Raw genomic sequence first — 18841 nt, 5'->3', positions numbered from 1 at the left:
TCCCTCCGCCGAAGGACTTAGGCAGCATCCCAATCCAGGTCCCGGCTCACACGCCGCCCACAGGCCCTGCCCTTGGCCGTCGCCACACTGCTGCTCCAGGCCACGTCGTGGGTTGGAATTCGGCCCAAATGTGCAGCGCTAGTTCAGGTCACTCTCAGGGCAGCTTTAAGGTGTAAAGACAGTCCGGAGAAGCAGGATATTGCAGGATACAGGTCGAAGCTGGACAGAGCTTACTTAGCACACATCCACCAGGACACCCCGTAATTTCTTAAATTATTTGTAATAAATATTACTATTATTAAAATATTTTTCGAAAAATGTTTGCATTTTTTTTATTTTGCTATGAATATTTTTAAATGTTCATAACATTTTATATTTATAAAACGACATCACTAACCTGTGTATTTTTTTATTTCTTGACTGTTTTATTTGTAATAAATTATATTGAGATGTTAGTATTTTAACATGCTTATATACTTCTAATATGTGTAGTATATTTTTAAATTGTTCTTAAAATGAATACATTTCTATGCTTAAATCTATTTTTATTCTTAACATTTTCTAAAATAATTAAAAAAATATATTCATTTTGCTCTGATCCCCCTCACAAAATACTTCCTTTTTATTATAAAGACGTATTTCTTTTAAAAAAAAAATTTTAAGTTTTATTTTTTTTAATTTTAAAAATACATTTATTAAATAATATTACAAAACACTCTTGTATAAAAATTATTCCCTGAGTATTAAGTTTCTTCCCCTCCCAAAACCCCTATTTTCCTAGCATCCCGTCGCACTAGATTTGGGTAACTTTTTTTTTTTAAATAAATAAAAAAAATTATTACATAATTTTATACTCTATTTCTTTTTTAAACTGTGTATAATTTGTTTTTATTTACCGGAGTATTAATTAATTTAATGATAAGTCTTTAAATACTATAGATCACCTCTATTTTTTAATATAATACTTACCTTATAAATTAAAAAAAATAACTTTTTACGTATAATAAACTAGTAATAAAAATATTACCTGGGTTTAAAAAACACCACCCAAATCAAAATTTTAGACTTTTTAAAAAAAATCCTGAGTATTAACATTCCTTTACAAATACTGTAATATTAAGTTTAAATAAAAGCTAAGTTAAATAATTACAAATAAAAACGTATCTCAAAATATTACCTGGGTAATATTAATAACGCCCATTAAAACCAACAATATATTTTTTTTAAACATACCTTAGTATTAATATTCCATTACAAATACTCAACAAAAAAAATAATGTTAAAATCAAAGTAAATAATAATAACTCAAATACTTACCTAACAATGTGTTGTAATCGCATGTGTTGTAATGGCATGCGTTGTAATGGCATGCGTAGTAAAGGCACATGTATTGTAATAGCATGTGATGTAATGGTAGTTGCGTTGTGAACATTGTGTTGTAAAGGCATTACAATGAAATGCCTGAGTTGTAATGGACGTCTCCCAGTCAGCCCTCCAGATGAACGTAACCAGCCTGATATAATGGTCTAAGAGCCCATATTTACTGGAAAAGGTATTTTGATCAATAAATACAACCCAGTATGAAATATTAAGCTTAGAATGTTACTCTGCAATATTCCACGATAATAGCTTGGGCTTATTACATGAAGATTTGGTGCACAAGTTCTCCAAGTTAAGTAGACCATCAACGTCGCTACTACTCCTACTACCACCTAGGAGAACTGGCTATGTCTGCAGGTTCAACTGGGCACCAAAATCCTCAGGCCTCCCCCTTTGCGTTTCCTAATGGGATTTTTCCTTCCAGTGGGAAGCCTGGTAATCTTGCGGGGCCAACCCCGCAATAATAGGGATCCCTAAAGTTGCACTATTTTCATGCACTCTCGGATTAATGTGCGGGGGGATAGCTACATTCCCTGTACTACTTCCTGCTAATAAAGTAAGCCCCTTATCACACACCTTTCCATCTTTGTGGACCCTACTACCTTAAATGGCCTTCCCTTGCTTTCCATCATCCGAAAGGGATCATCCTCTCCTGGAACTAGTCACTCTACCCCATCCAGGGCTTCAAACTGGTTTGAAAAAGGTATGTTAAGGCCAGGGAAACCCGTTATTTAGTCAATTGGTGCCCTGAATGGATGGGATGAGGGTTTGTGTGGGAGTGTGTTGGACTCTTTAATGAAGGGAGGTTTGTAAAAGTTCCCCTATGGAACTAGAAAAATCTTGGATTCTCTCAAAGGACACGGAAAAGGGATGAAAAAGCAACCTTGGTACAACCCAGAGAGATCTAAAATTGATAATTACATAATCATCACTGTGAATCTTTGCACCCCTACTGAACCAACTCACTCGTTGTGTGAGAAAAATCACCCCTGCCATGGAGTGGGGGAACTGTCTCTTTTGCACCAGCCAGTTTAAGCATTTGGTTGTCAGTTCGACCTGGTCCTCCCTCTGATTGTCACACAGTTCCGGAACACCAAATAACAAAAGTACATAGGGACAAGAGGCTGGTGGAAGCTCTATTACAGGATGCCTTTTTGAGATAAAAGGGGGATTGGTTGCAAATGTACCCCTTGTTTCCAAACCATAAGGGAGAGGGTTAGGAACCATAGGATCTTAAGAGGATTTGGTAGCATACAGAGTCCCAAAACTTCAGTCACTTTGCCTTTGTTTTGTAAAGCATGGGTAGGTGCAGTGGATCTAAACATGTTCCCTCTTAAAGCCTTACAGAACTACCAAGCGTATTAGTCTAATTGTTTTGGCAATCAGAATGTAAAGCACCAGCACCAGCTTCTCCCTCAGGTAAGGGGCAGACAGGTTGCTTTTGGTACCTAGGCATGTTGTCCAGAACTTTTTCAAAGGTTACCACCAGTCTGATAATGGGGATAACTCTTTAAGTAGCAGATCTTTGATTTTCCAAAAGTATATTTCCCTAAGGTCAACTGTCCAAGGGGGCTAGGCACTGCACCCTCAGAGCTGGAGGTTAAAGGAACCTTTGCGAAAGGATCAGGATGAGTTTTCTCTATTTAAGGGCTGGTGAGGCCCAATGGAGACTATGGGTCAGAACATTGTCTGGGACGTTTGGCAGCACGAGGAGGCCTGGGAGAAACCTTTTTTCTAGCCCTTGCATGTATGTGACCACGCTAAATTTAGTCCTTGCCTTCCAATCCAAATTTAGCGCTGATGGTCTTTTATTTGCCTGCTAAAAGTGGTTGAGGGGAGTAAACACTTCAAAATTATACTTACAATTTAGACATGTTGATGGAGCTCGTGTGAGGAGGAGCCGCGATCCAGCCACCTTGCCACTGTTGCATGCTGGGAAAATCTTGCTGCTCGGCGATCATTGCACAGATAAGCCTGACAGCTGGAGACCGGCCGCGGATGCACGAGCTGGAGCAAGAGCTCGACCGTGATCGAGACCGTGGAGGTGAGAGCGGCATTCAGAGGAGCCAGCCTGCCCAGATACATGACAAAGAAAGCATCACAAAGACGATCGGAGTTCTGGGAAGATCTCTATCTGGTTATTTGCTCAGTGCCCTGCAAGCGAGTTCTGTGGTCAGCCGCAGTGTCTGCTACCTTTGACGCACAACCAGGAGCCATAAGGTGGCAAGCGGCACAGGCGAACAGGAGCCGGCAGCCTACGGCAAGGATGATGACGAGGGGTCAGAAGATTAAGACGAAGCTGCCCCCATTGCAGACAAACGGAGAAAAAGAGGGAGAAAAGCCAGACCTGCCTGTGAAAGGTAAAAGGGACTTGGGGGCTAGTAAGGTTAAATCGAACCTTACTAGGAATGCAGTGTCAACCAATACCGGCCGCTCCCCATCAATTAGCAGGCATTTTCCTGTGCTAAAGACTGGCCTAACAACCGCTAGTGGGGGTAGTAATCCTCAAACCAATATTAGCCCCCAAACATCCCCGGCAGAGATGGAGTCACAGACGCCGCAGGACTCACAAGAGGCAATCTTAGAGCAAACCGAAGTAGAAGGGGATAAGGACCCTCAAATAACCCCCTCAAGCGCGACCATGGGTGGAACCAAAGAGCAGGGAGAGACTTTGAACGAGGCTAACAACTCCGGGGCCCCGCAACCTCAGACCCCTGATCCTAATGCCGAAAATTTCTATTCTGTTTCCGATGGGTCTTTAACAGACACGGGCAAAGAAGACTCCTCTTCTACTGATGGCTCACTCTCAGAAGAAAAATCGCAGTGAGGATGAGTTGGCACAAAACAATTGTTATGAGGAGGAGACAGTCCAGGCGGAAGAGGGGCTAGCTAAAAAGGGACTATTCCGATTCCTCTGGCTTACTCACACTTTGAAATACACCCGGTGCGCCTCAGCCTGAGGTAGCCACTTCAGTCATGGAAAGGAGTAGGGGTGAAGTAGAAGCGCCCTCTTTAACCTCAATCCTAAACTCTATTAAGCAATTCTAGGAGGAGGTACGCTCAGATAGTCTCTCGGCAAGAGCTGCCGCCAAAAAGCTGCAAAGTGGCATGAGGAAGCTCAATAAAGCTTGTACAGATATCGGGGATCGGGTAGCAATGGTGGAGGTCAGGACTGAGATACTAGAAGTGGAGGCTGCAAAGGCTAAAGAACAGGGGAGCTCGCATGAGGCCTGCCTAGTGGACTTAATGACCAAGCTAGAGGATCAGGAGAACAGACAATGCCATAATAACCTCTGACTACTGGGTATCCCGGAAGGAGTTGAAGGAGAGGATCCCAGAGGGTTCATAGTCAAACTTCTGAGAGCGGCATTCCCCACTGAAACTAATTGGAATTGGGACTTGGAAGTACAAAGGGCCCATAGATTTCCTTTTAACATCAAGACTAGAAGGGGCGAGAACCACACTAATGATAAACCTAGGATCTTTCTAGTCTTCTTTGGAAACTTCCTACTGAGGCAGTTGATCTATGACAAAGCAAGACCAAACGCACAGAAAGAGGCGAATCGAGTTAAGTTTTTTGCGAAAACAGACTTCTGCCACGCAACAGTTGAACGAAGATGTTGGTTGCACCAGTTAATCTCTCCATTCCAACAGCAAGGGCGCAGGTTTTTTTTCTGATGAATCCGGCCAGACTGAAGGTGTTACATGAGGGAAAAATGAGAGTCTTCCTATCAGAAGTTAAAGCTGGAGAATATCTAAAGGAGATCACGGAACGGAAGCGATGAAATGACTGATACTTTGGACTAAAACTTTAAGCATTAAGATACACAGACCTCTGGTGACCAAATTTGTTTCTGTGAGGGTGGCTTTTTGGTTGAAACTCACACTTGACATCCATCATGTAAGGTCATCTTGACTGCTCAATAAGGGTGGGGGGCGGGGGGGGCACCAAAAGGATGTAGAGGACTGGGCACAAAGGGTCAGTTTGAAATAAGGCACAGGTCACAAAATCTCTTCTTTCAAAGAAGCTAAAAAGAAAAAAAAGGGGGGAGAAGCAGGCAGGATGTAGGAGAGCTGAGAGTACCTTTAGTCCAGGATGACTGACACAAATAAAATTAAAATAGTATCTGTCAACATCTGTGGACTTAACGATGTGGCAAAAAGACAGAAAGTAGCACAAGGGCTGCGGACACTGATTTAATTTGTCTGCAAGAGACGCATGTCGACGGTCCCTAGAAACAACTTCTTAACTCACTAGGGTATAAGGTAATTGGAGCTACAACACAGGGTGCTAGAGTGAAAGGGGTAGGGGTGCTTTAGGAATAGATAGGGTCAAATCTGACAGTCTCGGGAGATGGGTAATTGTGGGCTGTTCAGTGGCAGCAAACAGCGCCTTTATATTATGTTCTATATATGGAAGCAACCAAGACGATCCAGGAGTAATTGACTGGGTAACAGGGGAGCTAGCACATTGGCAAACTCCCATCATACTATGTGGAGATTTGAACTTGTACCTACCTAGCTGCTGGCAATCAGACAGGAATTGGAGATACATTGGTAGAAATCCAAGGGTATTTAAAGCCATGATAAACCTCATTGAGACGCTTGGGTTAGTCGATGTCTGGGCAGAACTGAGTCCCAAGCAAGAAGGATTTACTTTCTTTTCAGCGCCCCATGTGTCACTTACAAGAATAGATTATTTTTTTGTTTCCTCTTCACTGATCACTATTTCTAACATTGATATCTCACCCCGGTTTATATCAGACCACAACCCATTATTACTAACCCTCTATGGTTTAACACCCAAAAGCACAAATATAACCTGGACCTTTGAAAAAAGCGCTGCTGTACGATGTCAAATATATGAAGCATATGTAGAGGTGGATTCGGGAGTTTTTTTTTAAAGCAAACCTGGGTTCGGCCCCTCTTATGATAGTGTGGCACACATTCAAGGCCGGGGTCAGGGGCGAGACTCTCAGCTTTCCCATAAGGAGAAGCAAAATTGAAAAAGAACAGGTGCAGAAACTACATGACAAGCTGACAGTAGAGGAAACAAGACTAGCTCAGGCAATTAAAACAGGCGGAGGAATAGAGGCAATCCAACATGTGGTAGCGGCAGTTAAGGCAAAGATAGGTTCAATCTTCGCAGAAAGAACGGCCACAAAATGAGCCGCGACCTGGGGGTGAATGTACGAATGTGGGGAGCAAATAGGGCACCAGCTAGCGTTAGCAATCAGGCAACAGTCAACAATGAATATAATAGCCACAATTAATACCAACCTGGAAGGAGCCACAAAGGACCCGGGGAAAATACATAAAGCTTTTGAAGGATTTTATAGGGAGCTCTACACCGAGGATGATGTTAGGTCTGCAGAAGACAAAAGTATAGACATTGTGGAATATTTAGATCCTATACTCATGGCCAAACTCACCCCACAAGAACAAGAACAGATGGAGTACCCTCCTACGTGGGAAGAAATATTAAGCGCAATTAAGACCCTGCCGGATGGTAAGGCAACCGGATTAGACTGTATTCCTGCAGAATTTTACAAGGTCTTTGAACCACAGATCAAAGAAGTTTTTACCTTAGTGATTATCTCAATTTTTGGTGGTGCCTCCCCTCCTCTGTCATGGTCCCTGGCAAAGATTGTAATTTTTGCAAAGAAAGACAATCTCCACTTGAAATGTCATCCTACAGGCCAATTACCTTAATAAATACGGACTCAAAGATATTTTCCAAAATATTGGCCAGCAGAATCTCCCAAAATATACAGAGTTTAGTTTCTGACTGGCAGCATGGGTTTATCCCTAAAAAAGGAACAACCGAGCACGTACGAAGAACGATTATGCTGCTTGATGCAGCAAAGATTGCAGGAGACCCGATCGCCTTAATACTGTTAGATGCCGAAAAGGCCTTTGATCGGGTCTCCTGGTTATTTTTATGGGAGGTTTTAAAATGGACAGGTTTTGGCCCAATTATGCTGCAGGCGATTCAGGCTTTATATAAAACACCTAGGGCCAGAATAATGGTTAATGGAAATTTAACTGAACCAATAGAGATTTCACGCAGGACAAGACAGGGGTGCCCCTGTTCCCCACTACTTTTTGCCCTATTTATAAACCCACTCATCAATAGAATAGAAGCAAATCCAGAAATACAAGCAGATGTTAGGCGCGGCATCAGTATAAAAATCATGGCATATGCCGATGATTTGGCAATCATCACTCCTGATCCTAAAAGCGCTGTTAAAGCTCTGGAGAGTGAAGCTCAGGAATTTGGGAAACTTTCAGGGTATGCTTTAAATAAAACAAAGACACAGATAATTCTGAATGAAAATATAGCCTGGATCGATAGCCGAGTTGTCCCAAAAGCGAAATATTTGGGTGTGACCATTATGGCCAACATTGACTCAATAGTGGAAGAAAACCTGATCCCACTATCTTTAGACACTAAAAAAGCACTTAAGAAAATCGATAATCTACATTTAACCATAATTGGTCGGTGTAATGTAGTAAAGATGACCTACTTCCCGAAGTTGCTATATTTCTTCAGAACAATCTCCCTGGAATTCAATAACACAATCCTTCATTTATTTGAACAAATATTTTGTCAATTTATATGGGCCTACTCAAATACAAGGAGATCATACAAACTACTCTCCCTACCCAAGGAGAGAGGAGGCTGGGCGCTGCCAAATCCTAAGTTATATTGCTGGGCTACTGTGTTGCAGTATAGCTCGATTTTACTACATGGTAACATAGGCCAGACACATTCAGGTTTACCATCCCCTTACAGAGTACTACTTGGGGAAGAAAGCAAGGGATGTTTGCGGAGGCAGCTTGAATTTGGGTATTACAAACGCGTTCGGTTTAAGTCCCTAAGAAATGCATACCGGGTCTTTTCTAATTTCCACTGTGTACGGAGATCAGTAGCCCAGCCGTAGCTGCCCTTTTAATGGTTCAAAGAGGACTTCGAGGGACACTGACCCCTCTGGCCGAAGTCGCCCCACCTTACCTGTGGATGATGAATAACCACCAGGACACTGCGATCAACCGCACAGCACTCAGAGCATCTTATGCGTCCACAGCATCCTGCATCCCTAGCATCAGGGACACTCCATTTTAGTCCATGGCGGTCTTGATGTAAACTGTGGAACTGGACTCGAGACTGCTTTGGTTACCAGGTAACTGTCCAAACACTCCTTATTGCCCCTGACCGTCTTCCTGCCAGAATTGGTTACCCCACTCGGATTGGAGTATTCGACACAACTCTTTTAAACTTTTCAAAAGTTTCTTAACTTTACGGTTACCAATGTTTGTCCGTGCTTTGAACTAAAAAGCTGAGATTTACCTTTTACTTAAAAATCTAAATCTATGGAACTCTCAAATGGATTTTGCTCATCTTGGTGTCTAAAAATTTATAAAAATATAATCTATTTTTATAAATTGGTGTTGGATGCCTTTCGCGTTTTGTGACTTTCTTATTTCGTTATTTGGTGATTCTAATTGCTTTACACTAGTTCCTTTGTTTAAGCCTCGCTACTAGAAGCCATGGCAACCCATGGTTCATCTAAAGGTTTTGCAAAGGAGCCCGACTGGACCCAAGGCAGTTTTGTGAGTGCAGCACAACCATACCATATAATACCTCACAATCCTCACAGCAATGTTTTGCCAAAAGGAATTGCCACTCCACATTTCTTGGCAGAATGTCCTGCGACCTGAGTCACTGACTCAATGTCTGCCTGTTTAGTGTAACTAGAACTGACGGTCGTACCTACCCAATCTCTATGTAATTTCTCTGATTCTGAATCTGATTAGTGCATCTCTTGCAGAAAAGTTATGTCAAGGGTTTTCGTGGTGAGATATTCCCAACCCATCTTTAGTTTAATAAAGTGACCCAGTCCATTTACTTTAGAGGAGAGCAATTAAAGGGATTTCATGTAGTGGAGTCGGTTGGTCATTGCTGCGCTGATGCTGAACTGGGCTCGTTAAGATATGTCTCAGACAGAAAGGGGCAGAGTGCATCAGGTCAAGAGTTACAATCTAGAATGAAGAACAAGACTCACAGCACCACCCTACTGTAATAAAGCATGCTTGAGCATCACCACTGGCCTGCAGGGTAACCCACAAGGAAACTGTATGTGTGTGTTGGGAGAGTGGCACATATGTAGCACTAGAGAGGTATGGGAACTTGAATGAAGGGCTATCAAAGCATGGAGAGGTAACAGATTCTGCTCCTGAATACCTGAACTTTACAAACTACTAACCAAAACCTTTATATGGGTGAGCTTACTCCCTCCCGGTACTGCTCTACTAGAACACAGGAACTCCAACGCCTCTAGTCCTGTACAGAAACCAATGGACCTTGCGGTCTTGAGGTGGTTCAAAGTGGTATCTTCTTAATGTCATTCTCTAAATTATTTTTGAGTAATCCCTAAAAACAGAGGATGTCCACAAAAAAATATGGACTGATTTCTCAAGGTGTAACCCAAGTGATATCCAAAACGTAATGCTGGAAAGGGGGTTGTAACTACTTCCAATTGAATTAATGCAAACACACCAACCTATCAGATGTGGCTTTATTAGGAGTCATTTTTACTATGGTTAGGTACCATTTATGTAGGTGCTGTGGAACAGTGACACCTAAAAATGCAGACATTCTAATAACAAATACAATATTTGTTAGCTATTTAGACCTGTCAAGAAACCCCCTGGCTCAAACTTAAAATAAAATGACCGTTTGATAGTAAACTAAGCACTTTAAAAAAATAATCTTGGTCCTGTGGTAATACCGGGATCTCACATGAGTGAGGCATCACTCTATCAGTAGCTCTAGGTTTCTTGCAGGAGTAATATGGTACCAAAAGGACATGGAAAAATAAAAAATAAAAATTAAAGCAGGCATCTGATTGGTCACTTGGGGAACACTGTTAAAAAAAAATAAGCCCACAGCATTTAGAAATAATTACCACATTGGTGTTTTGCAGAGCTACATTCATAGCTGGGCAGACAGAGTGCATCATGGCATCAGACAGATGTAGACAGCAGGAGCCACTGACCACACATCCACCAGCTCTTCCACAACTGGATCATCGCAGGATTCTGAATTAATTATGCTGCCTTAGATATCTGCAGCAGCACAACCAGCTAGGCCTGAAAAACGAACCGGTGGTGTGGCATCAATAATGTCATTTGAGAGGTCATCAACGATGTCATTTAACTTGTCATGAGTGATATAATATTAGAAGACATGAGTAGGGCATGGCGGTGGTGCAAGTTATAGTTTAATTGTTTTTTAAACGTAAGTTTTTATCTGACTTCAAAAACTCACTCTATTGTCACATTAACCTTCTTTCAATGAATTTATATTTTCTTTTAATGTAATTTAAGATCTTATTACATAACTAACTATAACATCCCTTTAACCTTTGGTTTCAGTGAAAAGGTGTGTGTGTTTACACACACACACACACACGTGTACACACACATAATGAACACCCGTTGTGTTAAACCCCCCTCGACTCTGGCACTGAGACCTGCTCGCCACTGAGGGACAGCAGCATGACTCTAATGCTGGCTATATGCATTTGTTCTGGTGTATAAAGGGCAAGCTGAGGCGTCTTAGGCTGGTTATATTATTTTTCTCTGGGGCATGAGGCAGGCTCAGGCGTATGCAGCCTTCAACCTTGGCCCTGGCACATAAAGGACAGGTAGAGTTTTAGATGAGTTCTCCTCTACGGTTCTGGTTGAAGAGGGTGGGTAGAAAGGAAGTGGAGAACACGCTTAACCCTGTTCTCTCAGCCCCTGGTGTATGAGGGCAGGAATGGCACAGGAAGATAGGGACAGCATGTTCAGACTGATACTTCCTTCTGGGCCAAGCCAATGAGTGGGCAGTGTAGGGAGCTGGTGACTACAGGTTCAGATCTATTCTTTATGTAGATCTGGGAATTGAGGAGGCAGGGGCTGTCAGTTCTGAGGACATCTTCAGCATGTGGCAATAGATAACATATCTGTTTGTATCCAAAGAGAGCTTTAAAGTACATTGTTCTACCCCCACACTGGCACCTGCATGTGTCCAGACAAATTAATCTTTTATATATGGTTTCTGATTTCTGTGATTCAAGAGCGATCTGTTTTTCAGTCTTTTTGCTGTTTCATTAGAACAAGCTAATCCCTAGATGTTAACTTAGCACAAGACGTCATTAGACGTCAAGGCATCTTCTAGAGCTGTGATATACATTATGCGGATGACTCTCAGACCATTCTACCTTTACAATAGAACAGGAAGTTGCAACATCTCAAGTCCCCAGTTCGATGAAACAGAAATGGGAATGGCTGAAGGTGCACGTGGTAGAAGTTGTCAAAGAGCCATAATTCCAACTATTCTTTGACATCCACATTTGACAACAACTTAAACATGAGAAAGCAAAAGCCTGAAGGCTTGAAACTGTGTCTACATTGGTCTACTCTTGACCTGTAATCATCATAGTGCTTCTCTTTGTGAGCGTGTATGGATTATTGTAGAATCTACTATGGAGACTTTTCAGTGGCGCTAGTCAGGAGACTCCTTCTAGTGAAGAACGCAGCAGCTTGGAGACGAGCTGCCCTCTTGGAGTAGAAGATACCAGGTGTATGATGTTTGACGGCTTTTGAGCTTTGGGCCCGAGTGTAAGACAGTCTTTATGGCTTATAGAGCTCAGTGTTACTTGTCTACATTCTACCTTATTCACGTCATCCCTTCTGGGCACCACAATGGAAACAGATTTAAGAGGTGACTTTCTGGATTCGGTAAACTAAAGACTCAAATGTTGAACAACTACGCAGGTGTATGTATCAATGCCATCTCCAAATGAGACGTTGTGTTGAGACCTGAAAAACTTACCCAAACCCATCACATCTAACAGCTCCTGGTTCTGGGGGAAGAAAGTGCCTACCTTTAGTTCCATTGCAAATGTCGCCTTTAGTTCGGGACAGGGATCCTTTGGACTTTTAATTATTAATAGTGTTGATAAACGACTCAAAGTTTTTATTGTAATAAATGTGTTCTGAAGTCCTCACTCAGTGTCAGGAAATCGTTCAACCAGGTATGTGAAGATGTCAACACCAAAGCAAAATTGGTACACTTTGACTTTCTCTGCACAATAATAACAGTTCTTCCTATAAGAGGTGTCCCCTAGGTCTCCTTATACCAGTCCTCTCCAGCGCTTTTAGTCCCATTCTAAGCTCCATGCGACTCTAACCGGAAGTGTCCTTTTTCACTAGGCAAAAAAGCCTGAAACCAAAAATGTGCCTCTAAAATGTGGCACCACGTGACGTTCATTCTGGGGAGGATCTTGACATGCATGTTGACATTTTCAGTTTGCATTTTTTTTCAATAGGTTAATGGGTCCTACCATTGGAGGGCAGAAACCAAGGGAGTGGACTTCGGAAGACTTAATTACTGGTTCAGTATCAAGTTGTTAACTTTTATGAGCAAAACTGGATTGAAATAACATTTTCAGGAACGCTCTTTGCAGGTCGTGCTGGAGACGTCAGATAGAATTTTGCTTTAACTTGTTTCCTGCTGGGATATAGGCTTTCTTCCAAGTGAGCAGCACAGGACATATTGAATCCATCCATATTCTCCTAGATCACACACACTGTCATTGAGCGTAAAAGTAGAGACTCTTAGCACATCTTTAAAATGTACGAGGTCCTTAATATTGTGAGTACCTGAAGACCATGCCTTAGCTCCACACAGCATGCCATAATCTACAATTTATTTTAATAACTCCAAAACATGACTTCCGTAAATCCAATTTTATTGAAAATGAATTATACAAAATCCATGTACAAAACGTAATCAAAAATGTACACAAAAAATTCAAATATTTCCAGTTCACAACTGTACAAAATATATACAGGATACTTCGCTCTATCCACCATCTCTTGGACTAAGTAAACAGCTACCATAAGAGTGTGGGACCAGACTGAAATGTAGATTTCTTTTCATGTGAATTATCCCCTTCTTTCATAGTAATGCTTTCAGGCCCTTGCGTAGAATTAGCCATTTGAAATTCAGCAAAGGAGGCAAGAAGTCATGGTATCGACAGAACCCTTCACACCCCTGGGGACGGGAGGATTCTGAAGGCGAGAATGAGTGCTATAGACCAGATCAGACCCCTTTTCCCTCCCAATGTCGAACAAGATCAGCATTTCCCATAAAAGCACTTAGCTGAGACAGTTGTTTTACTGAGAAACTAACAGCTATTCATTTCTAAAATTCTTGAGAAAATTAGAAAATAATCAACTGCCTCCGTTGGCTGAAAGAATGTGCTTCAAACATTATGAATAGACTAGATTGGAAATTGCCAACCTAATCATCATAACAGGCACAGCCCATTCAAGCTTGTTTGTGGGTGAACCTCCAATCCAAAAAGCACCCACTTCATTAGAGGAATGGTCTTGATTACTGTGACACCGCCCCTTCCGACAAAAGTTAAAGTCAGTTTGAGCCCTTAGAAAAAGAAGCAGGTACATAAATACAGTATATCACATACAAGACTGATTTGGTCTGCCTGATATGGAACTACACTTTTAACGTGTACAGTGTGACTGCATACCTGAGTGACTTGTTCTTTGACTGAAGGAAATGGCAGTTGGTGCACTCCAAAGTGTTGGTTTTTGGGAAAAGGAGACTTTTGTGATCTAAGACACTGGTTTATAGCCCTTTTCTCCCCCTTCGAATATACCCACTCCTTCTGAATGTCCTTGGACACACAAGATTTGTAAGTTATTCAGACAACCCCAGGCTGAACATCCCATGTCAACTCTCCTTGCTCAGTGCTGCTGTACATTCGAAAGGTAGAGGCATGTAATGTACACCTAATTTCCCTCTCAGTTGGTGGAGGAAGAAAAAAAAATATGCTCTCAGTTGATGCAAAAACCTTCTATGAAAACAAGCAAAATCTAGCCTCCCCAAAAATAAACCAAAGAAAGGCCGCTAGAGGTTTCTATGTCTTGTGTTTTTTAACTTTGTATTTACATTGTGTGCTTTTAAATTTAGAAGATTTTTTTTGCTTTTATTTTTTGGTAAAAAAATAAATAAATAAATAAATAATGGCTAAATGCCTTAGTGGGAGGACAGATTTTGCTATTTTTCTGATGTTTCAGGACTTCATCCTCATTTGCAGTATTATGATGGCTTGGCTCCAGCCCATTGCAACGCAGAAACAGAAGGCACTTTTAGAAGTGACAATACACCAAGGTTTCTATTTATCAGGGGTGGCGAGACAGTCCAGCACTGCTAATTCTAACTGCTTTATCTTTTTATCCCTTTAAATAAAGTTTTTAATTTTTAGATAATTTGGGGGTTTGGCCACAGTTTTGTAACTGTATGAAAATATGCAATTCAATCAATAAGATCCGTATGCAAATGTTTTGCTACAGATATCATGCCCGGACAGCAAATAAAAGAGGAATGCTCATTCTACTTTCTAGTACTTTTCAGTAAACATACAGCAGTTGTTTTGTTCATGTGGCTGTGAAAATCTTTGTTCAGGTCGTTTTTCTATAGAAATCCTGTTCATTAGAGCTTAGTGAAAAGGCAGTGACGCTATGGTCTATTTAGATTTACTATAGAGTTGTGCACAACATCACATTATGTGATAACTGTAATGTGTTACATTTTTGCAGTCGTTTCACTGTAAGGTGTAATTTCACAAATCCACAACTGGAAAGTAAAGAAATATATTGGATGTAAAAATAATGAGCATTCATTTCCCTTTAAGATGCATTAGGAGTGCAAATTATATTTGATTGTCTATTTATAGTTTGCAACGTTTTCATAGTGGGATTACTCAGTGCACGAGTGGAAAATTAATAGTGGCTACATTTTTTGTTACGTAGTGGCTATACTGTTTAATGCAACATAATTGTGCTAATATCCAGTAGTTAGGTACAGTTATACCTATTTAACAAGCGCATCATACCATCACAATCCCCTTGGGAAGACAGAGCCTTGTCGACACGTATTCACATTGCAAGAACGATGGCATTGAAGATCCCAAGGACGTTGAGAGCTTCAGCAGAAACATCTATGAGCAGTGTATTCCACTCTTGAAATATGAGCGGAATGCCCAGATTTTTGAACCCATGGCCTCTATTCGGTCGCGATATCTCACATAAACAAGAAGGAGAAAATTGCGATAAACATTAGACCATTTTAGTGCATTGGGTTCTTTCACATTGATGTGGAGTAAAACCAAACATTCATGACCACCATTGGACTCTACGTTTCAACTTGTGTTTGGAACGGAGGTCTGATAATAAGATATTGCTTTCACATTTTACCTACAAAAGGTGAGTTCAATGCAAAAAATGTGAACATCCTAATTTGTCAAGAGCCCTTTTCAATGGTAGTCACGCACCTAGGTTTTACCAAACACCTAATAAAATGTCTGAGTTTTGGAGGAATGTGGAGCACAACTGCTGGTCCTTTCCTTGTGATTACACACTTTTGGACTTGTAACTTATGGAAACTGTTTACCAAAGACACTGATTAACCGGCTCAGTGGATATGCACCAACCATGGCTTTACATATACAGGTCAATCTTCAGTCTGCTACATTTCTTCAAAAGAATAAACTCTCCTCTTCAATTTCTTTCTCTTGTTGCCTGCTTCTGTCCCGCAGAAGTAAAATGTTCTGAAACCCGTTCTGTGATAGAATTTTTTTTAGCACCTTCCGGGATTCTGGTTTGGCTCTTGCTATGGCATGATGTCACCCTGAGGGTTGAAGAACACAGCAAGGACCTGGGAGATGAAGTGGTAGACGTGCCACATGAGGGGTACCCGGTGCCCCTGTTGTTCCATTGCCTGGAAATGAAAACAATGATAAATGATTAGACCAAATAGGCAGAAGCTACTTTATTACAGACAAAGCAATGAAAATTTGGTAACTTGTTCAAAGCACTGTTCAATGTAACTAAGCATATTTTGAATTAGCAAGGAAGAAAGTGCACCTGAGCAAAATACCATCTTTCTTATTTAGCCTTGGACATACTTTCTTTCAAGATTGTTCTCAGGGGAAGAGCAAGGAGGCACTCATTGGGAACGGATTCAAAAGGCTTATAGAGCAACAACTGAGCAATTGCTACCCATGACTTGAAATTAAACCCATTTTTGCCTGCTGCTCAGAAGATTCTGAAGTTGTTTACTGCAGCAAATGTGTCATTGTGTTCGCTTTTCTATAAGGTTAAAAGAGCAAGGAAGAGGAATGTCTGTTCTCTGGGAGTAGCAATGGCCTAACTTTCACAAGAACATACACACTTACCTTAATGTTCTAAGAGTTGGTCATATTTTACTGAAACTGTGTTATATGCTTTGTAAATATATTCCTGTTCGAGGAACACGCCTGATGTTTTTCCGCTAGAATCAAAAAAGGATCTGCCGAGGGGAAAGTAGCTCTTGAATGACAAAAACTCTGTATTCTGTTTGAACTACTTATGCTGAGCGATGGGTGTAATTAAACCACTTTCTTTGCATGTACTTTCCACAAAAGCTTTCTTGCTCTTAACACTATTTGCCAATGTCTAGAGTCTATTCTAAATCAGTCACTTAACCTACTAAAGTTCTTGAAACTCATCTTTTTAAAGAAACTTTTCACTCCCCCTCCGCACACTTTCCCGCATTATCACTCTAGCCACCCAACAAACTGGCCTAATCAATCCCTTTATCAACCACCAACAGCTTCCTGCCAATCTTTTTAGATTTGCCAATCTTTTTAGATTTGCCTTAAGCTGTGTTGTTGCAATATCTGCTAGCCTCTATATGTTTATTTCCTTGTATCTCTGCAGGCTGCATTGGCGACAGTAAACAAAGGACATTGCTATGTTGTTAAGCTGGGCTGGATTGTGCTGCCAGCACCTCACACCTGTATTTCGCGCACACGCGCCTTGCAGCATACCTGGCAACCCTCCAGACACCTGGGAAGCTTGGATGCTGTTACACAGTCTCCTTGAAGGTAGTTGCCAGCAGAGTTTGCCAGGACCGCAGGGTAGGGTGAGTAATTTGTGCATAATGACTGTATGCACTGGCATTATCTAGTCCTTATCTGCTGCTAATGTCTCTTAGGCAAGAAGCAATCCACTACTGAGCTGATAATTAGCGTAAATTATCTCGCCCAGTTCTGACAGTCACAGTCGTATTTAGAAGTAGAATTATTGACTCACAAGATATGGGGTATGAAAACAAAAACTGGTTGCTATGTGCTGTCCATGCTTTTCTCAGCCATCTACCTTAACTTTGAGATCCGCACACTTCATCTTTGTAGAATTTGCAGATGAGAAGAGTTACTTTACAAGTATTCTCAAAACTGTGCCATATAGTGACCTAACATTTGCTGAAACCAGAGTCTTTGAGGATTACTGTTATATTGCACAGTCTATTGGTGCAATTAGTTTTCATACCATTTTGTTTATAACCAATAACTATGTTTGTTGGTGCATTTGTCCTACTGCTGCAGTTTACATGGTGCATTTACTCTCGTCAAAGTGGTATCTATGTTAGCAAATAAACTTTTATTTAAATGTGCTAATACATATGAAGAACTATACTTATAGGGCACATCAGTGAAATTACAGTCGAAATAGAGAATTGTCAGAAGGTCTCCATATGAGAATGTGGACAGCAAAAGAGACCTTTGTAGGGTAAGATGCCTCCCTTTACTCGGTCAATTCTCTGTTAATCATCTGAACACTTGCCTCTTCAATAGCGACCATTTACTTTTCTGTGTTGTGAATGAAATAAGGCATGTCAACATTTACTGGGCTCCTTATGAATGAACTGTGCTGACATGCCCAAGCAACATTCTGTGGGTATGAGAAGAATGCAATCCTGAGTTGTTTCTATGTGATGTTGGGGTAAGTTATGGTCAAGGGCCTTCTTGAATCTGGAGACCCTCTATGTTTCCATGTGATGTGTGATGCTTTGGCAACAAAAACCCTGCATGGCCCTTTTGCATGACAGGGAGGGGCGTTAAGTGTCAGATATATGGCACATGTTACGAAGGCAGACCTTTCACGGCGTTTAAGTCCTCCAATGGTGCCCCTGAAATTGAGGTTTTTACCATAGCAAATGTCAACTGCAAGCCAGACTCAGAGACCACCAACATATCCGATTGCGCATTTCTTGAGTATTATTCATTATTTGGTCATTGCCACCATGAGATGGTTAAATAGAGGGGATAGTCTCCATGTCACCTTTTTGACCCATTTTATTTGGCCAACTGGATGTTAACATATTCAAAAACTGCATAGCTGCAAATGTAGCAGCTGACCTCCAGTAGAAGCCATTTCAGACTGCACTGATTAAAGCAGTGGGCTTGTAGACTCCAGCAGTATTCAAAAAAATGCCATTAGAAATGACTGCTCGTTTAATTCCTCCAGCCACACTTTACGTTTTCGTTAACAAAAATGGGTACTT

General features: G+C 41.2%; 1 protein-coding gene across 2 annotated transcripts in view; it reads right to left on the bottom strand.

Moving 5' to 3' along the window:
* Window positions 1-13164: 13164 nt before the first annotated feature.
* BBC3 (BCL2 binding component 3) overlaps window positions 13165-18841 on the bottom strand; it is a 41981-nt gene continuing 36304 nt past the window's right edge. For both annotated transcript variants that reach the window (XM_086938480.1, XM_086938481.1), the window contains exon 4: window positions 13165-16234. In XM_086938480.1, the coding sequence (XP_086794606.1) occupies window positions 16127-16234 (108 nt within the window). In that variant the 3' untranslated portion in view covers window positions 13165-16126. The remainder of the gene's footprint in view (window positions 16235-18841) is intronic.

This window comes from Lissotriton vulgaris, chromosome 9 (assembly GCF_964263255.1).
Source record: "Lissotriton vulgaris chromosome 9, aLisVul1.2, whole genome shotgun sequence".
NCBI lineage: Eukaryota > Metazoa > Chordata > Amphibia > Caudata > Salamandridae > Lissotriton > Lissotriton vulgaris.
The sequence above is the reverse complement of the archived record's forward strand: the minus strand, read 5'-3'. Positions and strand labels throughout refer to the sequence as shown.